The sequence below is a fragment of the Antedon bifida genome, chromosome 7, assembly GCF_963402885.1.
Source record: "Antedon bifida chromosome 7, ecAntBifi1.1, whole genome shotgun sequence".
Lineage (NCBI taxonomy): Eukaryota > Metazoa > Echinodermata > Crinoidea > Comatulida > Antedonidae > Antedon > Antedon bifida.
Window position 1 is genome coordinate 18,763,626 of NC_136232.1, and position 26,562 is coordinate 18,790,187.

Genomic DNA, 26,562 nt, shown 5'->3' on the forward strand with positions numbered 1-26,562 from the left:
TAATAACGTGAAGGTAAATACCTAGTTTGAGTCTTGTTAACACCTTGAATTCATTATAACTAAATGTCTAAAAATATTGGCGTCTGGTGGAATGAAATTGATGTGTGCTTTTTGTAATGTATACAAATACGTACTTGCTTACATTGTATGATGTAAGCAACAACATTTATAATTAGTTTTTACTAATCTACATTTTTTTTTGTAAATAATATTGATATTTTTAAAGACGAACAATTTATTTTGTAAAAAAAAAAATACACATTTTGCTTGCTGTTATTTTATTACATATAATTTGTAAAGAAAAAAAATTGCAAAACATAAACTGTAGTATATATAATCCTTGTATATAAACCTTGTATATAAAATATCTTATATATAATTTTTGGGCTATTACTGTTAATGGAATGAAGTGATTTTTGTGCATTTTTATGTTCAAATATATAATCTTTAGAATCTAATTCTATTACTAACTACAGTGCTGTATCAACATCCTAATTTTACTTTCAGTGTATTATCTACAGCAGTATTGCCTTAGTGATTTTCCAATAGTGATGGCTCACATACTTGACCAGTAATAATACAATACATAAGTGATGCTTGGGAGGTGCAAATGAACCTATTGTTCATTACCAAAAATATCCGTGACTTTTTGTTTCTTATTCAAAATAAAAATGTATTCAACTTTGGAATGCAGAATTAAAGCAACCCCCCTTGTACAATACAACCTACATTATAGACAAATTGTTGTTTTATGACCATAATATGGATACATAAATGATTTATGGAAAGCTATGTACTGTAGAAATGGTCCATGTTCAATAGACTGGGGTTGTGTACGTTAACTACTAGAACATTTTAAAAAAATAAGTGATACATTTGAATATACTGGACTGGACGTTCAATTTGTATGTAGAATTCTTATATATCATTTTTTATATTTAGTAGGGTATGGGATCCGGATATTCACCCCCCGGAAAACTACCACCTGGACAACCACCACCTGGACAACCACCCCCTTAGGACAACTACCCCCTAGGAAAAATTACCCCCGCCCCCAGGTAATTTCCCCGTAGGACAACTACCTCCTGAACCTGGACAATACTCTGAGGGCAATAATCTTTTAGGACAACTACCTCCGTAGGACAACTAACCCCTGGACAACTACCCCCGGACAATTACCCCCTGGGAACAATTACCCAAAACCACCACCCCCCACCCCGGGTAATTACCCCGCGGACAACTACCTCTGACAATACTCCCCGTAGGACAACTACCTCCTGGACCTGGACAATACTCCGAGGGCAAATAATCTTTTAGGACAACTACCTCCGTTGGACAACTACCACACAGACAACTATCCCTTTAGAACAACTACCCCCCGGACAACTACCACCCAGACCATTCAACAACCTGACTCTGCAACAGTGTATAATAGGAATTAATAACTATATTTTATTCGTTACTTTGACGAATTACTATTCATTATTGTAAACAAAAGTAAAAGATTGAACATAAATATAGTCCTAAGGGAGGGGGTAGTTATCCTAGGGGTAGTTATCCTAAGGAGGTAGTTATCCTAAGGAGGTAGTTGTCCTAAGGGGGTAGTTGTCCTAAGGGGGTAGGTGTCCTAGAACCTATGGGATCATGTCAATTATTTTACTGCAGTAACTACATTTTTTACTGCAAGCAATAGCACATGATTTTAATTTGTTTCAATGTAGAAGTCTGTGAAGCAGGCACTGCAACAAACAGTGTATGATATTTCACCGAAACATTCTTATGTTGGATAAACATCTTTACAAGAGTGAACAAAATGTAGTAACTTTAGTAGAATCATTTTGATACGATCCTTAATAATTCATTTAACAAATGTACATAATGCTGACTATAGTTAATAGAGGAATATGATTGATGTAGACCTTCTGTATAAAGTGTCGGGAATGTGGAATAATAAAAGAAAATTACAACATTTTCAATTTGTGCACAAAAGTTCTTTAAAGTATGTAAAAAATTTAAATTACAGTTGTAACCAATAGTAAATACATTTGACCAATATTTAATCTATCATGTCTTCCATAGCAGATTATTCAACCCTAACCCTCTCAATATATCCTCCATTAAAAAAAATGCATTGGCAAGAATTGGCCCAGGCCTCGTCTAATTAACTTGGTTGTATAAAAAACAGAGCAATACACTTTGTGCTAACCAAGGGTATGGATCCCTATCCTTACATAATGCTTAACATTATTATTCATGTGCAAGTGATGTATGCCAAGTTTAACCAGGCACAATTACATACTACATAGGAAAACACACCTTTTGTATGGAAGGAACATATATACAGGTATAAGAAAGCCGAAGGCTAGATCAGCAACTCCAATGCATTCGAAACATGTCCATCTGTGGGAAAGCTTCTCTCCAACATCAATATAATTAATGTAAAAAATATATACATTTAGTCCACCCTCTAGCCTTTGGCTTATTCCTTTCCTATGGGAAGGAAGCATTTGTACATACACACATACAGTATAGTAGTACAGTATTTACTGTATGTTGAAAGGAAGTTAAAATGTCTCTTCTACAGTAGAACACCTCCTTTACTTCTTTTCAGGGCACACCTGTATTAAGCAGACACTTTCCCGTGATATGTACAAGGACCAATGTATGTTTTAACACTATGGCTAACCTCACCTCTATTCTGGGAACCTCCACATTAAGAGGACACTTTGTTGGGTCCTATAGGTGTCACCGTAGTAGGTACTGTATTCTACTGTATGAAATTCCTACATACAATGTGTGGTTGTAAGTGCACCTAAAAACATTCTTACAAAATATAATATAGCTTTTAAAATGAATTAATCTAATTAACATCTTTGTTCGCACACTGTAAAGCAATGACCATATCCACCTCCAATTAATGTTGGCTTCCAGCCCTTAATGTCAGGAACTTGTTGAGGAAGGTAAACATTGGTTGTCGTTCCATCTCCACATGTGCCATGTTCATTCCAGCCCCATGAATATAAAATATTGTTTGCTGTTTCAGAATAAAACACATTATTAATATTTTATTATTCAAACTTCTAATTACTGACCTGATGCTGTCTGTACTTGATGATTGTATAAGATGTTTCACACCTCAGGTTAAGTGATTTCTGATGTACTAATCCCAAAAAGGCAAAGGGAAGTACGGGACAACATGGTAGTTTTGAGTAATTAAGCACAACTTGTTTTTGTACTAGCAGTTCTTAATGGTGAAATGTGTTTACATGGGCTTATGTGATTTTATAGGTAATTATGAGACTATTCTAGGGTTGAAAAAAAGAACATTATAAGCTAACCTGTTAATGCCAAATTGTGTTCAGAGCCACATGAAATCTAGAAAGAAAAAAGTACTGTATTGTTATAATATCATGGAGCTATACAATACACTGTTTGGATGAGAAAATGTTGCACCTAAAAGGTAGACTGAAAGTGGAGGTACTGTTTGTGGTTATTTGATACAGTATAACATAGGAAATAAATAACAACATAATAGTCCCTCTACATGCTCTAATTGGAACATCTACAATTCAGAATTTTGTGTATACAGTAGTTGATTGAAAAGTGATTATGGAAAACATTATAGGATCATGGAGACCTTGTATATGCTTCTCTACAAGACTCTAAATGAGTATGGTTAGTTTGATGTGAGTAAAAACCTAGGCTGCATATCATTTGACCATAGGTCAGTATTACACCAGTAATCTATAAACTCCGCCTGATACCATAGAAATTAAAACTCTAAATTCAACTGTGCAAATTCAACTCATATTATAACACACCTTAGTGTAGATCCATTTGATTGGAGGATTGTGGGTCACATTAAGGCCGTAGCGAGAGGTTGAAAACAGACGAGGCAAAGATGCTTTAAATATGATTATCAAAAAATATGACAATCTCTACTTGGTAATTGGGGTGGGTAGTGAAAATTGAAAATCTCAGATGAGGCAAGCGCCTCATCTGCCTTATGCTGGCTACGGCCATGCACATGGTATTAAATAAATGTTCTATTGCACTTTTAATTGCATCATTGAGAGTGTGATGTCGTTAAGTGTGAGTACTACAATTACTTTTTTTTACATTCATTTTTACTCACCGTCGCCTCATGAAAATATAACTTTTCATCTTTCAGTTCATGAAATTATTTGTACCATTATACTCATAAGCATTCATTATTATCTGTAGAAATAAAATACCTGAGTTATTCTTTCAGCTAGTTCAACTGGTTTTGGTATATAGCAGCATCCCTCAGAATACACTGCCGAAGTCAATAGTAGCTCATGCTCAACACGACCCAATTGACCATAATCTGCACGTCCCCAACTGAATAAACTTCCATCGCCTTCAAAGAAAACAATTAATTTAACTCTCATCAATTATTTTTACTCATGTATTTCTTTTTATCAAAATAAAGTTTCATGTGTAAATTCTCAGATTCACTTTTCTAATCAGTCTATAGTTCAATTATTTTTTTGTCTAGTATAGACACTTTATTGGAATCGTTGAAATATAACCTTTCATCATTCACCTCATGCCATTATTTGTACCATTACAGGAATATAACACATTTATCATTTGTTTTATACAGGGGTATAACATCTACTGTAAATAGATTCCTGTCATTTGAATCAGATTGAATAAAACGTAGACATTTTATTCACATTGATTGAAACAGTAACATTAGGTTTTTAATAACATAATAAATATTATTACTATTGAACGCCATGTGACCCACAATCATCCAATCAAATAACCAGGAATGTATTTAGGACATATTATGAGCACTGGGCCATCATGTTTTTGTCATCATAAAGTTTGATAGTGAGACAGAGCTTCAAGAAGAAAATTATCACTTACAAGTTTGAAAGACAGAGTGATTCCATCCTGTAAAAATTGTATTGATGTTCTTGGCATTTGATGGTAGATATTTAGGCTGGCCTACTACCAGTGTACCTTCACCATTGTCTGGTGTATAAGGTAGCTCTCCTAACTGACCTCTTCTATTACTTCCCCATACCATTAACTTATCATCATCTACAAAACAAAATTAAATACTGTATGTACATACAAATTTATCAATTGTTTAATCTTTTTAATGATTGCTACAACCTGTTTAATGATTGTCATAAACTGTTTAAAGCCCCATTTCCTATGTTTTTTTAGATCTAATTTAAGATCACAAACTAAATTTAATGTAAAAATAAATACTATATGGTTCTATTGCGATAACTTTTTTAAAGTCGATTCTAATCATTAGCGGATCTCAACATACATTGCGCATGGATTGATATTTTCGTTTTTCTTGTGTGATTCACCCACTTTCGATCGATCGTGAAGGCCAAAACAAATGGAAAAATCAAAGCTGTTCACCAAAAATACCGGGTTCCCCCAATTTTTATTTACAGATTCTGGCATAAACAGAAAGACAATTAATGCAGCAACTACAGACGTCAGGCTAGGCCTATATCTAGCGTACGATGTTTGTACGTTACTGCTGTTTACCAGCTAGGCCTACAAAACTAAGTATAGCTAGTCTAGGTTTAAAGACCGTCCATGAGAGGACATTTACTGCGGGCTACTTTAGGTAGTGTATAGGGCAATTGTTTCTCTCTTTTTATCATAATTTAGCATAAAACGTACATTTAAAACAAGGAATGACCTGGTTTAATGCTTTTAAAGTACAAAACGTCAACAATTGTAGGGAATGGGTCTTCAATAGTTGTTATAACACGTTTAATATTTGTTATAACCTGCTGACTGTTAACACTTGTTTAAGGAGTGTGAAACCTGTTTAATAGTGATATTATAACTTGTTAAATGATTGATTATCTTGTTCAATGACTGTTAATTGTTATTCTACATTTTGATACTAAATTTATTATTATACGCCTTGTAGAAGTCAAGTTATGGCCTTATGAATATTTAATGAGGCATAATTTATTTCTCTGATAACAATTTGTAAAAATATACCCTCATTTATTTGCCATTTATGTCACTTTTATGAATAGTAAATGAAATAAAAGTATTGTCAGAGTGTAGAGTATATATTTACTAAAAATAAAATTAATTCAAATTTTGAGATTTTTGCTAAAAATGAAATGCTGAAAGTAGGAGCTCTCCTTAAATTACTAATTGTTGTTTACACCAGGCCCGTAGCCAGGGGGGGTTTTTATGGTTCGGGCGAAACCCCTTTACAGCGAACCCCCCTTAACCGACTGCGAACCCCCATCCCCGACATGCTCAATACCTCACCCTCATCTCCGAATATCCTCCAAATACGTGCCCCACAGTACAAAAAGTTGTTCGTAAAATTGAAAAAATCGTAAACTCGTTCGGAATAACTCATACAGTACCTTCTTCCCGGGTGTGTAGAAAGCGACGACCTCGAGTTGGACGACCCCAACGACCCGGGCGACCTCGAATTGGACGACCTAGAATTGGACGACCCATAACACGAAACCGACGACCCCTATAATAGCCTAGCCTAGGCCTAAGTGTGGTATAACATCGGGAAGCCGAACATAGCCAAAGATCTTTAAACCATACCTTATATAATACTCGCAAGCAAGCAATTGATTGAAAAAATACAGAAATATCGCCATTTGATACTGAATGTGTCGACACGAACAAACGAACAGATATGGAACGCCAAGAGTGCATCATTAAAACTGCATTCGACTCGATTAGCACACGAAATACCAGGTCAAAACGGCCCCTTTTTCAGCAGCGGGTTTGACCGTATACAATGCATGTGTGAAATGTAAAGCTTTCTTATGCCCCTCCCCACGCAACACGCTGCTTGGTAGGCCTATAGGGTTCGTTATAAGAAGACGAGATGTAATTATACGTCCATGGTTTAACCATGTAATGTATAATATTTATTTCTTTTTAATTTATTTTAATATGTCGAATGCAGTTTTAATGATGCACTCTTGGCGTTCCATATCTGTTCGTTTGTTCGTGTCGACACATTCAGTATCAAATGGCGATATTTCTGTATTTTTTCAATCAATTGCTTGCTTGCGAGTATTATATAAGGTATGGTTTAAAGATCTTTGGCTATGTTCGGCTTCGGGATGTTATACCAAACTTAGGCCTAGACTAGGCTAGGCTATAGGGGTCGTCGGTTTCGTGTTATGGGTCGTCCAATTCTAGGTCGTCCAATTCGAGGTCGCCCGGGTCGTTGGGGTCGTTCAATTCGAGGTCGTCGCATTCTACACACCCCCTTCTTCCCTGTATGAGCGTACTTCGAGCGATACGTGTCTGTAAATTTCTAAGAGTTGCAAATGAATTGCCGATTTTAACCTGAAAAATAAATGTTTGGTCCCTGCATGTAACATGATATTGACGCGTCTCACAGCGAGCTGGGGCACGAACGATTCGTACAAAGGACACCGCCAGACAACTGCGTACCAATTGTTTAGATCACTGGCAGTCAGGCAGCATGCATAAAGTATATAGCCTTCCGACATACATCAGTATTTATGTGTGGCTATGAAGTATAATGTATCATAGAGGATTATAGTGAATATTAATATTTTACACTATAATATCTATGGTATCATGTACTGTAGTTCACATTACGGCATCCGATTATTTTTTCTAGACCACCAGCCGATACGTACTCAAATGTATCAATATCACCTATTTACATTGGCATATTTAATTTCCTCAACAAATTGCTGTAAATAAATATTATAGATAGAGCTATAATAAGAATTGCATTTGCCTTCACCCAGTGTGCTTTTTTCGGGGCTTCTTCTAGACGTACGTTCGCATTGAACTTGAACGCAAAACAAAATACCGAGTAAATGATCAAACAATCGGCGGTTCCGCACAGAGCACGCGCATCTAACATACGGCAACAAATGTTATCGTCCTTTAAATAGTCCACGAGTTCAAGTACGATCGTTTTGCTCATTGGTAGCATGCTGCATGAGAGTGTCTTTTCCGGCCATCTAGGGGTGTCATTTAACAAAATTCGCTTCGCCCCAGGCCCCACCCCAGGGGGGGGGGGGATGACCCAAATACATAGTGTCCGAACCCCCCCTTGACAGATACTGGCTACGGCCCTGTACACTATAGAATGCCTTACACTTACCAGTTAGTGCAATAGTGTGAAATGCACCACAGGCTACATGCTTTACAATCATATTCCCAAGTTGTACTACATAGAAATATAATAAAAAAACATTTTAAGCAACGTTATTGAAGGTTACATGATAATTACAGACAAAAAAAGGGGAAAGAAGAAAAAGAAAGAAGGACAAGGAGGAAAGATGATGATGAAATTGGTAAAAATGGTTATAATGACAATCAATTATGATATCGATAATTTGGTGGTTATACCTTTCTGAAATATGGAAATAATGATGAAGCAACTTGTGATGATAGTCATAATTGGATATGAACTGCCAATTTGAGTTGCTGCTAATTTCTATGAAACACCCACCAGGTCAGACTGTCTTTATTGAGTAAAGGGGTTGGGATGGCTTGGAGGATCTCACAGGACATTTTATTTTTGGGTATATTACATTACAACCAAAACATGACCATCTGGGTATTTGTCATTTCATAGAAAATTGTGTTCTTTGGGTAACAGCTCAACTTAGTCTAATCCCCATAATTGTAACAATGCTGATTATGATGATATAGCTCATTGTGATTAAAGTGATAAAAGTCAAGGCTCAGTCTTACCTTGCTCTGGAACAGCAACTTGTGATGGAATAGAACCTTGCACATGAACACCAAGCTGCCCCTTACCCCCAGCCCCCCATACCCACACTTTCCCAGTGTTTGTTAATACTAAAGAATGTCGCAAACCAGCTGCTATGTCAACCACAGTATAAGCTTCCATTGCCTATGTTTATACAAAAAAACATAATTATTTATCAGGGCTTGATTTATTGTGTCATTTACTGTAGTTAGAGGGTGCTATTTTGTTTTTAAAAACCATCAATACATAGAAATGAGTAATTAAAAGAAATCTAGGTGGGTGTGCCAGGAGCTGATGCATGTTGTTGTGTTTTGCTAACTAAAGGAGGAAAATATGTAAAAAGGGGCTAAGTGTATGCACTACCGCGATGTCCTTTCATATAAATTCAAAACAATCAGGAAAAAATGCACCTTTAGAGGGAGGCAGAAGAAAAAATAGCGGAATACACTACTGTACTAGTCAGTGATCTAGTAAATTTGTTTTTCCTGCTATAGCTATTATCAGTACAAAAGATACAGGTATCTTTTATTATAATGTACTGAAACAGATTATGGTATTATTCATAATGAATTATACTTAATGATGGATTACACTGTCTTTTCAAATAAAGCCATATGGCAGAATATCAAGGACTAAATGCTTGAGTACAAAGAGGTATTTACAAGTGATGTTTAAGCTGACATGGGTACCCTTATGAACCATGTTATCCTTTTTCTGAAGTAATGTGTTTTAGTTGATTTAAACAAATCATGAACAAAAGTGTCTAGTTGGAAATAAAGCAAAGTAACTGAATATTCTCTAGCATAACAATACTGTACCAATAAAATAGTACTATTGTACAGACTGATACCTAATATTTGACCTCTTTGTGACCTAACTGTGTGATTGCTATAAATTGTCTGTGTTGAGCCATATACAGTAATTATAAGCAAAGCCATTTGTAAAATTGGTGTACAGTAACACAGTCTTAAACACACACTGGGAATTACAAGACTTGTTTCTGTGCAGAAGGTGCAAGTGTGGTTTAAGAGAAATAATAGTAAATAATAATATAAAACAAATAATAGCAAGGGTTTAGTCAGGTCCGTAGCCAGCATTGAGGCACTGATTTTCAATTTTCACTACCCACCCCAATTACCCGGCATATTTTATATTAATAATAATATTTAAAGCATCTTCTCCTTGTATGTTTTTAACCTCTCACTACAGCGTTGTTGTACTAATACAGTGGAACTACTCCTTTGGTATACCACTATTAAGGGGACACTTTAGGGTAAAAGAAATAAGGAGCAATGTTTTAAACTATGTGCCAATCTATATTCAGGGGACACTGTTTGCTACTGAAGGTATCTCCTTATAGGAGTTCTACTGTACCTATTTTCGCACACTCACTATAACCTTAGATAACAACTTAATTTAAATATATATAGTACTTATATCAAAGTGTTTAAAAATCACTTTGATATATGTACTTACATTTGTACATTACCTGAACTATTGTTGGTGTTTCTACATTGTTTGCTTGATTGTGACCTAATTGTTTAAAATTGTTTCCACCCCAAGAATACAGTTTTCCATTTTCTATTTAAAAAAAAAGTAGAAACCAAACTAATGTAAACAAAATTTCTTCAAAAAAATTATTATTATTTAAAAAAGACACATTAAAACACATTTTATAATTTTTGATTTATAAGAATATTAAATAGTTTAAAGATGTAGTCTCCCAAAACACAAAATCAAACTTTAAATCTATATAGGCCTATTTTGTAGTTTTAATAGGTTATTCATTTTTACTGATAAAAAAAACCAACATTGACCATGGGCTTCTGGTCGACTTTATTTTTCTTTCAATTATGGCTAAAATGAGGTAAAAAAATTGTCACCAAAAAGTGAAGAACTATATGTGATCTTGTTGCAACCACACATGAACCCTTTGATCTACCGGAGCTCAGCATCCTGTTGATAGATTGCCTTGCTGTGACCAAGAGACCTGGGGCGGATTGCTATTATAAGCGGTCTATAAACGGTCTTAGAGCTTATCTAGCTATAATTCTGACTTAGCAAGTACAGTGAATTGAGCAAGCGTCACAAACATTACCTTATTTGGTATTCTACACGTAAAGTACGCTATCAACTTGTAATACTGTACGCGGTCTAGCTAAGACTATTTTATAATAGCAATTGTCTAACAGGGGTTGCAATAGCAAGACCGTCTATCTGATAAAGCCGGCTTTAATTGAGGAGTTACCATCAGTAAAGACTGCTTTATACTAGCAATCCGCCCCTGAAATAATAAGCCTACAGTAATAATGATCAATAACCTGATTACTGTAAAGCTAATACCTGTGATAGCTAACGTATGTTCCCATCCACATGAAACATCACAAATTGGTGGGATATTTTTAATAATTTGGAAATTCACTTGATCTTCATGATGACCCAAGCCAAGTTGACCTTTGCTGTTCCAACCACATACATAAAGACTACCACTCTCTGAAAAAAAAAAGTTTTTCAATAAACAGGTAATGCCATTGTTACAGGCTTCGCATGAGTCCAAGTGGTTTAATTACACTACTGAAAGTAGTCACATCAAGAGAAACACCTGAGCGGTTTAATATACAGTCAGATAAAAATGAACATGACAAATTCAAAGTATTCTGTATTTCTGTATACCAGGCCCTCTTGCTTACAGTACCTCTGTCTGTTCACCTTCTTTGCAAACTAAAAACTGTCCCTACAAAAATAAAAAGCCCACCGTGACTTCTAATTGGAATAACAATATTCCAAAAATACTGTTAACTTTGTCTGTGGCTTCTAGGTACAGTACCATACTGTATGATATGTGCAACTTTAAGAAGAGTAATTTAAGTTCCTGGAAAATAACCTATGTATAGCATGAGTTATTATCACAGCCATTGACTTGTTTTTCAATATGTTTGCACTAAATTTATAATACAGAACAATGCAATTAAATTTTGTTGTTGGGGACACATGGTGTTTGATAGACGTATATTATTATTAAACGGTTCTGTGATAGTATTTTTCAGCGTTTTTGTACAAAAAAAATCAAACAACTCAAAGCTTTCTTAAATATAACAGTCAATTTTTCAACTCATATGAAATATTGTCCACCAGACATTTATTATTTGTATACCGATCCATTGATTCGCATGGTAAAGATCATGTGTAATGTATTGTATTGGACTTTTTAGCCAGCATGATTAATTTCACCAAGACCAATGGTTTTACTGGGCAGGTAATGGTTAGTAAAAGTAACCATTGGTCTTGGTTAATGTAACCCGACAGAATTGTAGCCAGTTTTCAGATAAGTTTTTTTTTTTACAATTTAGCTGGTGACTCGGTTAATAAGACCAGTGCAATAAAGGCTTAATAGTTGGACCACATTTGACCTACCTGTAATTATGACAGTATGTGCACCACCTCCTCTTATACATTTGATTGCTTCATTCGGAAAAGATTCTACTTTTTGAGGAGTAAATGTGTCTGTTGTATTCCCTGTACCAAGCTGTCCATAGCTGTTGGCACCCTGTACAATAATAATATAAAACACAAATATTAAATTCATCTTAGCCGGATTCTATACTGTCTTAACACTTAGCTAATAATTAATTTGACATTTATTTTGTTTATATATTCAGGCAAGTTGCCAAGGATAACCATAAGCAAATGCAATCTGTTCACAAGACAAACATACACAAGTCTTTGAGAGTGGAGTTGTAATTTGTCATTAGAAAAAAATCCTGACATGACAGGAGCAACCCAGGACTCTTGCCAAGAATCATAACCACCTTTATTACAGACCATTGCTATACCGCGGTCTAACCTGTAAGCAGTCTTTAAAGCCTACTCGAGAAAGTCTTAAACAGTCTTAAACCTCTCTTTTTGTCAACATGGCATGTTAAATTAAATAATAACAATGATCAATATTATAGAAATATTTTCTCACGTAAAAATGTACATAACCTGAGCAATCATGACAAACATTACCTTATGCGTAAAATGTGCCATCAATTTGTTACTGTACATGGTTTTAGCTAAGACTGTTTTACAGCTAAGACTGTTTAACCAGCAATGGTCTAACAGGGGTGGCTTTAGTAGGACCGTCTATCTGTTAATTACCGGCTTTAGGTTAAGAGGGTTTTATAGCAATCTGTCCCTGATATAAGGATAAACAATTAATTGGAATTGCTCACATGTAAATAAATTAAATACAATATAAACTTGTCAGCACCAAGCCAGACAGGAACACTGGACAGCGGCCAGCTAGTGTAAAATTGTATATTATAATCAGACCTTACAACTCTATATATAAATCTATATTACATAGCCTATGTAAATATGTGAACGTGATTGGTTAAAACTGCATCACATGACTACTGCTGAGAGGATTGTAAATCGTATATTTCCTAGAGTACGATGATAATTGATATTGACTGAGTAATTCTCGCGTGATTATCGTGTCCCTCTGTCATTAAACATATAAAATCCAACAAATTCTCAAGGAGTTTGATGTTGACTGTGCAATTTACGTGTGGCAACACTCGCGTTTGGCGAAAAATAAACAAAAGTCATCTACTGGGACTCAAACTCGCAAAGATTAGTCCACATCATCACAAGCATCTCAGGAAATGATATTATGCTCTCAAGAATTATATTTACCTCAGCTGGCGAATATATATTCCCTCGAGCAAAATATCATTCCCTCGGGAATGTCAAATCTTATATTTTACCTCTAAGCAGGCAATATCTGTATAATAGTAATGTCTGCATATTTCAAGCTCATATTTTCAGCCCTTGGGCCTCTCGCTAAAATGCAATTTCTCTGGATATTTTGGAAAACAAAAAAGTTGTTTTGTTTAGTTGTTTGATAAATGAAATTATGCTTTTAGCATACCCCATGTTTGCTATTATTATGCCAATATCTTTAGGTTTTGTATAGCGCCCTCTACGGTTTAATATGTATCAGTTTCATAAATAAAAGTTAAAAACTCCCGATATTTCATTTTTCAACAAGTCTGTAAATTAGTGTTTGCGATTAATTAATAATTTAGGCCTAGGCTAGTATTTATAATATTATTAACACAGGCAGACAAGGAAGGTGCATTTAGACCTAGCTAGGCACTCTACTATAGGCCTATCCTAACCATGCTTCTGTTGTGTGACTGACCGAGCCTAATCTCTCTCTCCCGCGCTGGCTGCTGAATGAGAGTGAAAAAGGAGATAGGCTAGAGCGTAGCGTAGGCCTGCTCTAGCCTATCTCTAATAATTATATAGGCCTAGCCTAGCTAGGCCTAGGCTTATTAAATAAAATGTTAGGCTCACAAATATACTACTAGGCCTAGGGTACGGCAATTGTTTGTTTGCCAGCATGTATCTGTTTACGAATATGTTTATTTCCTTACATAAAACTACGAACAGTGTCACTACACTTAATACTTACCCAGGAAAACAAACTTCGCGAGGGCGCAGCCATGTTTGATTACGATTCAGAAAATTATGTAAATGTTCACCTTGTGTCGTCTTGAGGTATTTCCGTATGAAACGCCAAAAGTCATTAAAATAGTAACAGACAACAGTACATAGATTGTCGATTTTTTTTTGTGACGACTGCATTGTCATATTTATATTTATTAAGAGAGATATAAATACATATTTCAGATTGTTAATAACAAGAATAATTGAATGATTGACAAGGTTGATTTACATTTATGCACTCAAATTTATGCACTTTTTGCATTCTATAACAGGGTGCTACCATTGGTCGGTGCTGAGCGTCTTTTTCATAGGCTATCTCTGGTCCTGGGGTATTTCCTATTCGTTGTCGGGCTAGAAGTCTCCGGTTTTGCAACCAATCAGGAAAGTTTCATTCACCGTTTTGTCGCTGGTAAGTCTCCGATAAAAACAATGATATTTTGTGAAAAGATTTAAAGTCTGATGGTCAATGTTACGATTGTTGTTGTTGATAATTCTTACAATGAGTTGTTGTATACGAGATAAAAAAATTTGGGAGGTGATCCATTGTTAAATATGGCGCTTGGAAAAGCGGTCATAAAAAAGCATGACTGAGGCCGGCCGGGAGAAGTGGCGTGGTGGTCGGTGTGGACAGGGTGGATAGAGGAGGCCTAGCCTAGCTAGCTACTACTAGGCCTAGCCCAAGCTAAGTAGTAGGCCTAACCAATACCAAGGCTATTCAAATGTAATGCCTAGCGTAGCCTAGTAGGCCTACAATAAAAGAAGGTAGCCAGCAAGGCTAGGTCTAGTAGGAAGTATGGTCGAAGCGGCCGCCAGTTTAATAAGGCTAGGCCTAGCTAGGTAGGCTAGTCATTTGTACTTCATCACTATTCCTGGCTGCCAGTTGAGTTATTAGAAATTTGTGTAATTAATTCGAGTAATTAACAGACACTTTATATCTCATTTACGTACTATTGAATCTTTATATCTCTCTCTCTTTTTTAATATATTGGTACCGGTAGTGAAGGGAAAAAATAACGTTGAACTGACCCGACCTTTCTCGAGCACTCTCCAATCGAATCTATATTCAGTATTGCATTAATAATTTACGTACGGTACTGTCGAATCTTTATATCTCATTTACAATATACAGTACTATCGAATCTTTAACAGTATTGCATTAATAATGTACACGTACGGTATTGCCGAATCTTTATATCTCATTTAGGCTACATACTATCGAATATTTATACAGTATTGCATTAATAATGTACGTACGATATTGCCAAATCTTTACATCTCATTTAGGCTACATACTATCAAATCTTTATACAGTATTGCATTGCATTAATAATGTACGTACGGTATTGCCAAATCTTTATATCTCATTTAGGCTACATAATATCGAATCTTTATACATTATTGCATTACTAATGTACGTACGGTATTGCCGAATCTTTATATCTCATTTAGGCTACTATACTATCGAATCTTTATACAGTATTGCATTAATAATGTACGTACGGTATTGCCAAATCTTTATATCTCAAAGAAAAGGGAAGCCTGTCATCAACACTTTTCGGCAACATTAACAACCATCCACGCGGCGCCACGGCAATGAGAGGATCGCTGTTTCTAAAAGTTGCATACAAATTACACAATTAGTAATCCTTGCGCAATTTCAAATTGCGTATAACAATGCTATGAAGTTTATGTTAAACTTACCGTCTTGTTTTTGTATTAGAAGTTAATAAATGTTGATTTAATCATGAAAGTGCTATTTTTATATTAACATAGATACATTTCAAAAACCTTAAAATGGAGCTGTTTAGAAATATGTGTATCCACAAGGAATTATTTGCCCAATTTCAAATTGATGACTAATTTGCAAAATGGAAAAAAACAATTTTTTTAAATTGTTCAAATCCGCATTTAATATTAATAATAAATATTATCATCATTCCACTATTCACATTACATATTTTCTAGATAGATTTTCTTTAATATTAGATAATTGTGTTATTTTTAAAAATTTGTCTTGTCTATGTTTGTTTAGAAGGTGTGCTATATCATTATAAGTCATGGATGGTACTTCAGTGACCCAGAGCATTACTACAGATCAGTTACAAGCGCTGCAGGCTAACCAATCAGGTCAGCAGGTGCAGGTACAAGTACAACAGGTTCAACAACCAGCACAGGTAAGGGGGAAAAGTGGGTGTAAATGGGATGTTGTCATTTTTTTATTCTTAAGAAATAAATTTTATTGAAGATGACCTTATTTTAAAATTGTTTTTGCAAGGAGTAACCAACCTTCATGGGAATGGATATAAGGACTATTTAGTATTATAATTATAAAATCATTTGTATATTTTATTTGTATACAGGGTCAGGTTGTGCAAGTGAGTGGTAACCAGATCGTGGCAGGGGATCAACCGATAACTGTGCAGATGGCAGGAGGCAACCAAGGACAAGCAGTGCAGATCCAACAAGTTGGCCAGACACTACAGGTTGCTGGCCCTGGTGGCCATGTCCAACAAGTAGGTTATTTTTGTTGATAAAAAAAATAAGTTACGACGACCCATCCATCCCATTTGTTAATAAATACTAAACCTATACTTGCAATATTCATACGAGTGTCTTTATGGCACTGCTCCGCATTATCTTATTGAACTTATTAAACCATATGTCCCACTATGCAGAGGTCTTCGTTCTGAAACCGATCCTAACACCACATAGAACCAACCTTAAATCCATGCCTAAGTGCTTATTTGCTCAGGCACGAGAGATCTGGAACCAACTTCTATTCCTCGTTCCTTCCGTTACACTCCATCCCCTTTCAATTCAAATCTCTCCTGAAAACCACCTATTTCAAAATAGTTATTCTTTTAATGTTGCGCTGTGAGACTTTACTTTATAAATTTTCGATATTGTTATTATTTATTATTATTATTAATGAGTACTGTATTGATTAGCTGTACTGTTCTGTTGATAGAGTGCAGTACCTAATTTGTTTATTGCAAACACAACCTGTCTACCAGTACAATGCAGATCATCATGATAATGCTATCTCTCTTTCTGTTCTAATTTTTTTTTACTAGTAATTCCTGGCAGTGGTACATAAATTACTAATTGTTTATTTTATTTTTTCAGATTCAACTGATTCCTCAACAAATGCAGGTCCAGTCAGCTGGTGGTCAAGCTGGCCAGATTCAGCAAATATACATTCAACAACCACAAGGACAGCAAAGTGCCCAAGTAAGTATAAACACCCACTTCAACTTACATGCCACATTTGAAAAAAAGAGTAATAATAGCTGTTAATTCTTATATTTCTTATTGATATCATATAATGCAGTTGTTCAAGACATGATAATAGGGACTTTTAGATTGAGTGAATGTGCACAACAGATATATGAACATTTAGATTAAGGGTATGTTCAGACTCACGGTTTTTATTTAACGCAAGACGTACGGTAATCAATGGCGTTAAAAGACAAGGTGTTGATACACAACGATCAACGATCAATGCCTTGCGTAAAACGCTCTGATTCTTAGGTCAGATAGAAATACTGTATATGCATACATTCATGACAAACGCAATGTAATGTAGTTTTTTGCAATTTTTATTTATACAATGTTACCTTCAAAATATACTGTTCTTACTACTTACTACTTGCAGAATTGCATTCTAATTCAAAATAATTTCAAACATAATTATTACACAGACAATTATCTGATTAATGTATTTAATTTATGAAAATATCGTATCGCTGACGCCAACTGTAGGCCTACTGTTCTTTAAAATTGAAAACCTGATAGTTTGACGTTTAGCTATCTTGCTGTACAGGTAGGCCCTATGCTGTTGGCAGGTTAAAATCACTGATGCATCACTGGATTATCTTTATTAAACTCGTACTCCTGTCAGAGAGCAAAATGTCACTGAACAAGTGCTCAATTTTGACAATCAACGTGCCAACCAGTCCCCTAGCGCATACGCATACCATAGGGTAGCAGTCGACATATTCAACGTTAAAAACTAAAAGTACCTATTAATAATAGTAGCATTGAGATACTGTATGTCGTATAAACTTTACTCTTTTGCATCTTGATAGATTCAGCAACTGGTTACATCAGATGGACAGACAGTGATGTTACAACCAGTGGCAGGTTCTGATAATGCTGTAGCTCTTCAACAAAATCAAGGTACTTTTATACATATACAAATAATGAATGTGTTTGGGTGCAATGCTACAAATAATGTCATGAAGTGAAAGATGAAAGGTGATATTTTCACAAGGTGAAGCCTAGTAAAAACAGAACAAATTTTCATGCAAAATAAAATTACAGTACTCTTGCATATAGCGACATTGGCCTCTTGGTGACAAGGTGTGTAATGTCTTAATTACCATGAATGAACAACACTGTCCTTAGTCTTTATGACAGCACAGTATTGTATAAAAATATACAACAGTATTTTGTTATTATGTTATTAGCAGGTATAATTCAAGTGCAACAGCCTGCCTCCACACAAGCAAATGCAACACCGACTGCCATTACTGTACCAACAAACAGTGGCACTAACACAGGAAGTGTGGTCATGGTAAGTTTAACCAATACCATAAAAAAAGAAATGTTATTAGATAGTACATCTCCAGATGCCAGCACCTTTACTGATACTAACGCTATCACTGTAACAACACCATCACTGATACCAACACCATCAATGATACCAACACCATCAATGATACCAACATCATGACTGATTACCAATATGATCAACTGATACCAACATGTTACCAACATCTCTTATGCCAGTACCATCACTGATACTAACACCATCACTGATACCAACACCATCACTGATACCAACACCATCATTAACATCACCATCACTGATACCAACACCATCACTGATACCAATATGATCAACTGATACCACCACTATCACTAATACCACCACCGTCACTGGTGCTAATATATTACCAAAATCTCTGATACCATCACTGATACAAACAATTGGCATCAAATCATCACTGGTATCAACACAATCACTGGTACTAACAGCTTCAATGGTACCAACAGCTTCACTGGTACAAATATTTCTGATACTAGCAGCAACATGGTAACCAACATTCGGTTTCATACCAGCACTATCACTGATACCAACACTGTCACATATATCAATACCATCACTGGTACCAACATATGAACACCATTTGTGATATACCAGCACCATTAGATTAATGACAAGCTTTGTTAATTAACTTCAGATGGTACCAGGTGCAAGTGGTGCTGCAGCCACAATGCAGAGAATACCACTACCAGGGGCAGAGTTGTTAGAGGAAGAACCATTGTATGTGAATGCTAAACAATACCATCGTATCTTAAAGAGGAGGCAAGCTAGAGCCAAGCTGGAAGCTGAGGGTAAAATACCTAAAGAACGCAGGGTATGCTATTTCGATATTCATTATTTTATATCCCCTGCAAATAAATTGATGAATTCTCCCCTAAATCCTATTATTGCCCTTTATACTAAACTGTATGTAGTCAAGTTGCTTATTAGTAAGCTTTCAATTTGTGTTGACAGGTCAGGTCAAGTACTTATGTTACGAGGGGTATAATGTTTTCTTTAATCTATATTATTAGAGAGAGTTTGTACATTGTTTGTTATACATTTTCCTACTGCATGCATGCACATTGTGGGTACACATTAGGGAGATACTGGCGTCTGTGGGTAATGAGTATCAAAATGATCAGAATTGTACTGGGAATGTTTTAAACTACATTTGAAACCCACCCTGGGGAAGGTATACTTGCTAGTAATGCATAAAGAAGACTTCGCCTTTTCTTCCCAATCCTGATGGTGTAATATTTATTACGTCCAAATGTCAATTTAAAGCTTTTTTTATTCCTAGCCATTTAATTTAGTTGATGCGTTCAATCAAACCTTTTCTACTTTTGTTTTTCCCAACAGAAATATTTACACGAGTCGCGTCATCGTCATGCAATGAATAGAGTAAGAGGAGATGGAGGGCGCTTTAATAAAGGAAACGATGAGTTAGAACCAATACCACAGGAGGTAAGATTCTTTATGTTCATAGCCTCACCCATTTCTCAGCCACGCCCCACTACTATGCTCATTCCTTTCAAATCCAAGTATACCATTTACGGTTTGCTAGGATGATCGTTGTACAAATTCATCAAATGAAATTATTTGTTCCATTGCATGAATATAAAACATGCATTATTTGTTTTATTAATACATAATTTTAACTAGAGGCTAGGGCAAGGCTGAACGATTCGAAAGGAGCCCTCCAATTTTGAACGTAGAGTAGAACAATTATAGATGGCGCACACTACAGGTTGATCGAAGATGATCAGTCAACAACAGCTTTGTGTCGTGCAATGGTTGCTCACTATGTTACAAAAATGAATGCTCAAAGTAAATTTGTGGTACATATAATGACATTGCACTCACATGATGTAATTAAGAGTTCAATAGTAATAATGATTATCATGTGACCAATAATCTTCCCATCAAATGACAAGAATCTAATGTGTGTTATAATCTAATGTGTGTTATAATGTAGATTGTACTGTATTTGATTTCTGGTGCGCGCACATAAAATTAAGGGACTAGTGCTGTTCCGCGGTACCACATCGAGAATGTTAAAGAGTCGCTATCCAATTGGGTTTGAACTATACCATGAAGTGATCTAAATGTTAGAACATCTGCATATCAAGCAGAAGGTCCGGGTTCAAATCTCGTTTGGGGCGACTTTTTCTCATTCTCACAGATTTCCTCATCTTATCGTCGTCAAATTAATTAATTAAATTTCAGTATATCACCAGACGGTTTAGAATTAATTCCTATGCGTATTGTGTTTATATATTGAATTTAATATATACATATATTACATGATCAGGTGAACATGATTGGTAGAAACTGCATCACATGACTACCGCTGCGAGGATCGTAAATCGTATATATCCTCGAGCACGATGATAGTGACCGAGTAATTTTCACGTAATTATCATGTCCCTGTCATAAACATATAAAATCCAGCAAATTCTCGAGTACAATGATATTGACTGTGTAATTTTAGTGTAGCAACACTGGTGTTTGGCGATAAATAAACAAAAGTCATCTACTGGGACTTGAACTCGCGATGATTTGTCACACCATTACAAGACAACGTTTCATTCGTTGCACCACACAACTTGCTTGAAGAAATTAATCAACTAAACTATTTAAACTATGCATACATAGTGCCCTCATTTGTTATTAGTCCTCCCTAGATGTGATGAAAGACCGCTTGTGATTGGTTAATACTCACGGTAGTATTTAGTAACCTGTTACACGCGACGCGGAGAACATCCGGTGATTCGGCTCCTCGAAGAAGACGAAATTATTCAGCCTACCTGATAATAATAATATTATTATTATTATTAATGTAGGCTTATTGATGGAAATTCTTCTGTTAATTTAAACGACTACGGCCTAAGTGAATATTTTATTGCCAGGGAATCATTAATTAGTAATTATCTGTAATATTATTCTTTGCAAGGTAAGGTGAATGCAACGCCAAACTAGGCAGGCTTATTACATAAAGGAGGCCTAGCTACCCGACCCAGTAGATATTTAACTTGTTGTTGGCTATGTAATAACAGATATCGCCTTTTATATCGGTAAAATATAAGATTTGACAACCCCTTGGGAATGATATATTTCCCAAAGCACTAAGCAGTCAATATCTGTATATAGTATTTAATATACATTTTGGAATATGTACTGCAAACCACATTTGTTTAAATACATTGAAATACAGTAAAGTTTTTATAAAATTACTTATATTGTTTAAATGATTGTGAAATATTAATTTGATAAATGTCTTAAATGTTTGCCTAGTTCGCCATCATGATTTTATTTTTTTAATGGCAGGTTGGCACTTACCATGATATTACCAAGATGCTAGCTGGTACAGGAGCTATGGGTGAAACCCAACTGTTGGATCAAAATATAACCAGCGTTGCTGCCTTAGCTCATACGACCTAAGATCATGACAATTTTAACATGAACATTTTACTGAGGATTATTTCTTTTATTAAATTTCCTGATGCGCCATAAAGTCGAAAAGTTATTCTATGATTGCTCTGAAACAAGTGAGCATGTTCAACTGTTAGACTCAATAGCTGCATAGTCGTGTGGCACATCGTGAAAACAAAAGAAGGTAGCTATTCTTGTTGTTTAATGGAAACAAAACATGAGTCACCTCAACATAAAACAAGTGTATGGCAGAAGCTATGTGTGGTGCTAAATTTTAAACACTTTTTGAATGAATGCTGCACAAACAGTGGATTACAAAAAGTTGTCAAGTTGCATTTAGGTGCAGCTATATCCTTTGTTATTGAACCTTACCAACCAAAATTGTCACAGATGTTACGTAGACATACTTTTACATGTTGTAATTTACCAAAATGTACCTTTCTTTGCTAAGTGAAAAGAATTTTGATAACTGTAGTCTCACAAAAAAAATCCTCTTCTGAAGAAATGTGTATAAAGATTATTGCATGATTTACTTTGAAGCTTTGTATCAGGAGCTATAGTTTATAAGTATGATGGTTTGTCATTACACAAACATACCGATAAACAGAGAACACTTTGCAAAAAGCTATTTTTCGTAGTACATTGATTAAATATTACTATTAGTAGCTAGAAATTATATTCAGTACCTGCTGCTTCCTCAAGATTAGGTCTAACCCTAGCTGTCAGTGCAAGCTTGATGGTATAGAGGTATTATAAACAGTACACTAGGCTAGCAATATGAAGGTTGTGGATTCGAGCCCAACCTGAGAATTACTTGCAAATTGCTTGTAGTACAGTTATGTGAGAGTAGGGCTAAACATATAAAATTAATTTAATAACCATGCTAAAAAAATTGTTTCAAAAGCGTCATGTTATATTGCTAGACATCCTTGTGATATAGTACAGTAATATTACAAGGAATCTGTCGCATTAAAATACCACTGGTAAGGGAGATGATTCCAGATACATCCCTGTAATTGAATAGGTACATAGTTTAGACAAACGTTCTATAATTTGTGCTTTGTCTGCAAAACAATGCTCTACAATTGATTCTGAAACAGCTCATTGTAGATTATGCCACAAATATGAATGTTCATAGCCTTTCTTATCGAATACCAGAGACATTTCTATATTGGAACACAAGGAAGCAAAGCGATAGGTGCATTACCATAGAAGTCAAAAGTCATGAAGAATCGCAAAACCTTTCTATTATACAATAAATAGCATCCACCTTTGTAGCAATTCCTGTTTGTTTAATTATGTGGTATAGAAATTTAAGTTTTAGGCCCTACTGCAATGTTAATTATTGGCAGCTGTATGTTATTTGTTTTTTTTCTAAAGTTGTTTTTGTGTGAAAATGTGTTTTTTTTTACAGTATTATAATATTACTATGATGGAAACTAACATTTGCATAAATGACATACGGTATAATTCTTGCCTTTTTAAAATGCAATTGAAAAGTGTAGCAGTTTCAGATTATTCCATGATACGGTTCTTCATCAATGCCCAGTGGGGAAAATGATATTAGTTATTTGCATACATCAATGTACCTCCAAGTGTGTTAAGTGGTATACAGATGGAATGGTGTACAGTATTGCCAAATATTCTGGGCACACATTGTACTGTATTATGTTGAGATACAGCACTGACAATCGGGTAGTTAAGTTAGACTTGGTTGACAACTATGTCCAAATCATCTTGCGACAGCTTTAGACTTTTTTGACTACATTATAATTATTTTGATGGATTTATTTATAACATTTTAAGCATCTCTTATTTGATATGCGTTTTTTTAAATAAGTATTTTTACTTCATAAATTATACCTGTGTGAACAAAATTGAGCACAAATGTGATAATTAATGGTCTATCGACGCATGACACATAAAAAAAAAATAAATTATGTTACACTACAGGTTTATTTTTTTTATTTAAAAAAACTACAGAAATGATCAGGTTTTATGACATAAAAACTTCGTAAATATGGTACAATATTGATTTTTTCATCTCTTTTTCAGTGGCTGCTTTAATGCTTTAGTAGCTTTCGATTTGCTATTCGATTCTAGGTGCAGTTGGCGATTTTTCCGTATGAGACTTCCCCAAATCGGTGTGCCATCTGGACCTTAGATCCACAATAAACACATGCGCGCATTTGAACCTTTTTACGGTCGTCACAAAAAATAAATAAATGAAATCGCTTCATTGCACAAAAACCTGGGACATATTACGTCTGCATTTTAATTGATTAGGTCCTGTCGTTGCAAATCGAAAGCTCTGTACTGTATATACAAATTGTAGCATACCGAAAGCATGGTCCCAGTTCCCGTTCACTGAATTTTGTAAACCTTTGTCTATGTTTTATGTAATTTATATTCAATAAATCCAGCTTGTAAATATCAGTTTACTAAAGCAGTTTTATTCAGGAAGTTTCCATAGATCAATCATTGATTCTTTTTCAAAAGAGTAGCAAAGAGATGTCGGAAGTGGATACCAAGTGGGAAAAGAACAAGGGTTGCTGGAGAAACATGCCCACCACCTAAAACAAAGCGGTGTGATAATAAACAAGGCCAACAGCCATAAGTCGCGTGCTAAGCATAGTGATACCAGACCGACATAGTGAACTATAGAGTCGCGTCCACGCGACTAATAAACTTGATTATAATACATATAAAAAGAACAATAACAATGAAAACATGACAATGTCAGGACAATACATAAACAAATAAGACAAAATACTTACACAAAGCACTAACATTTTGTTAAAAATAAAGTAAAGCACTATTATACAGATTTTTGCATAGAGGTGGTAAAACACAGCATTGTAACTTAAGTTAAATTTAAATAAAATAGGCCTAATTAACAACGTTAACCGGAAGAATACTATTAACAAAGTTGAACAAAATAGCTTTATACAGTTTATGAATATTAAATGGTTCAACAAGGATGGTTTTCCATATGGATGGCATGGTATCATGTTTATACACACGGAAGGCATGGGATGGCAGATATCAAACAAATATAATATGCTAATTAGTATAAAATTGTGCTAATTAGTACAAAAGTAATTAGTAATTATATATTTTTACATTGCTATTTCCATTATTTTCTACAGCTACACTCCTAGTTCTGTTAGAGATTAAGGTTAAACCATACGGATTGTTTAACCCACCATCATCTATTCGTTTTATAAAATAAAATAGTTTGCTATTACTTGATACCAACATGTTTTCTTCAGAATATATGGCAATATAATTAGGGCGAACAACATGATCTTCCTCACCTTTGCATACAAGAATTCTCATAAACTTATCATTTTGCATCAAACATTTGTATTCTGTGGTTGTAACAGTCTGCAACAATCAGGTCCCCATCCTTTGTCAGTGTAACACCATTATGGTACATTCATATTTCCTCCACCTGATAAACCTATTTTACCAAGACATTCACCATTTACATACATTTTGAATAAATCAGTGAAAATCAATTAAAAATTTTGAGATATGGTAACCCTGTAATTTCACCCTAATTTGCATATTTAAGCTAATTTGCATATCATCGGGATGAGTGACAGAGGTGTGATGCTCAAATTTTGATTTCCTCATCATATGTGACTATTTAAAAAAGAAAAATCTCTGTTTGCAATTTGTTTCACTCAAAATGATAGATTGACTAGCCTAAAGTATCTGTTTTATATTATTCATCCTCAATTGGAATGTTCCGTTAAAATTATGACTTCATATCAATTTGATCTACATCGAGATGGTAGAAAAAATCAGCTTGCTTATCCACACGGGTTACGCTGTAAAAACTGTTCCAGAAAGATGTTAGGCCATGACTTAAAGCTAATAGAAAAAATCACATTTATTCATATACAATAGATATTCGTCAATGAAAAAACGACATAAAATTATGAGCATCACTTTTATATTTCGTTCTGGCCTAAAACTCTTTAAAAACATTTTTTTATCTAGATCGAATAGTGTCCCCTAGTTCAATTGTAAGGTCTATATCAGATGATTTAATCCCGAAGATAAAACTTAGACATATTTATATTATATCATTACAGCTCTACCAATGATGTGATGAAATAGTATGTTTAAAGCACCGGTGTTTAAAGACTTTTATGTTTAGATACAAAATACAAGTCTACTTTATTGTCAACATTTTACAATTTTGAGATATGTTTTGTACCATAGTAGTTTATTAAATAAGACAAAGTGATAAATATTTAAATAAACGAATACAAGTTAC

At 34.9% G+C, this 26,562-nt stretch overlaps 2 protein-coding genes across 5 annotated transcripts; one reads left to right on the top strand and one right to left on the bottom strand.

Moving 5' to 3' along the window:
* Positions 1 to 261: 261 nt before the first annotated feature.
* On the bottom strand, positions 262 to 14,264 carry LOC144848632 (secretion-regulating guanine nucleotide exchange factor-like). Of its 2 annotated transcripts, XR_013613891.1 has the most exons (11): positions 14,217 to 14,264; positions 12,170 to 12,302; positions 11,099 to 11,248; positions 10,245 to 10,336; positions 8,737 to 8,899; positions 8,141 to 8,206; positions 4,897 to 5,073; positions 4,236 to 4,381; positions 3,339 to 3,375; positions 1,376 to 3,034; positions 262 to 1,326 (listed from the first exon to the last, which is right to left on the bottom strand). XR_013613891.1 is itself a non-coding variant. In XM_078705452.1 (10 exons), exons 1-10 carry the CDS (start codon positions 14,247 to 14,249, stop codon positions 2,865 to 2,867), a joined length of 1,167 nt encoding a protein of 388 aa, XP_078561578.1. In that variant the 5' UTR covers positions 14,250 to 14,264; the 3' UTR covers positions 262 to 2,864. The 2 variants fall into 2 exon arrangements, 1 of the variants encoding a protein (XP_078561578.1); XM_078705452.1 differs by having other exon boundaries at positions 262 to 3,034.
* Positions 14,265 to 14,529: 265 nt separating this feature from the next.
* Positions 14,530 to 24,705, top strand: LOC144848034 (nuclear transcription factor Y subunit alpha-like). 3 transcript variants are annotated; one of them, XM_078704699.1, is made up of 9 exons: positions 14,530 to 14,660; positions 16,284 to 16,425; positions 16,612 to 16,764; positions 17,378 to 17,482; positions 18,340 to 18,430; positions 18,721 to 18,827; positions 19,498 to 19,674; positions 20,202 to 20,306; positions 22,170 to 24,705. In XM_078704699.1, the coding sequence occupies exons 2-9, from the start codon at positions 16,309 to 16,311 to the stop codon at positions 22,281 to 22,283; spliced, it is 969 nt and encodes a 322-aa protein (XP_078560825.1). In that variant the 5' UTR covers positions 14,530 to 14,660; positions 16,284 to 16,308; the 3' UTR covers positions 22,284 to 24,705. The 3 variants fall into 3 exon arrangements, with proteins under 3 accessions (XP_078560825.1, XP_078560827.1, XP_078560826.1); XM_078704701.1 differs by having other exon boundaries at positions 18,724 to 18,827; XM_078704700.1 differs by having other exon boundaries at positions 14,579 to 14,660; positions 16,287 to 16,425.
* Positions 24,706 to 26,562: the final 1,857 nt, after the last annotated feature.

What these genes read in the sequence shown, in the direction of transcription:
- LOC144848632 (XM_078705452.1), bottom strand. Translation starts at nt 14,249, where the DNA reads ATGGCTGCGCCCTCGCGAAGTTTGTTTTCCTGG. An exon ending in TCACACTATTGCACTAACTG is followed by an intron (nt 5,074 to 8,140) that starts GTAAGTGTAAGG and finishes TTTGTTTTGTAG; the next exon opens with ATGATGATAAGTTAATGGTA. An exon ending in TCACTCTGTCTTTCAAACTT is followed by an intron (nt 4,382 to 4,896) that starts GTAAGTGATAAT and finishes TTTTCTTTGAAG; the next exon opens with GCGATGGAAGTTTATTCAGT.
- LOC144848034 (XM_078704699.1), top strand. Translation starts at nt 16,309, where the DNA reads ATGGATGGTACTTCAGTGACCCAGAGCATTACTACAGATCAGTTACAA. An exon ending in AAGGACAGCAAAGTGCCCAA is followed by an intron (nt 17,483 to 18,339) that starts GTAAGTATAAAC and finishes GCATCTTGATAG; the next exon opens with ATTCAGCAACTGGTTACATC. An exon ending in TAGAACCAATACCACAGGAG is followed by an intron (nt 20,307 to 22,169) that starts GTAAGATTCTTT and finishes TTTTAATGGCAG; the next exon opens with GTTGGCACTTACCATGATAT.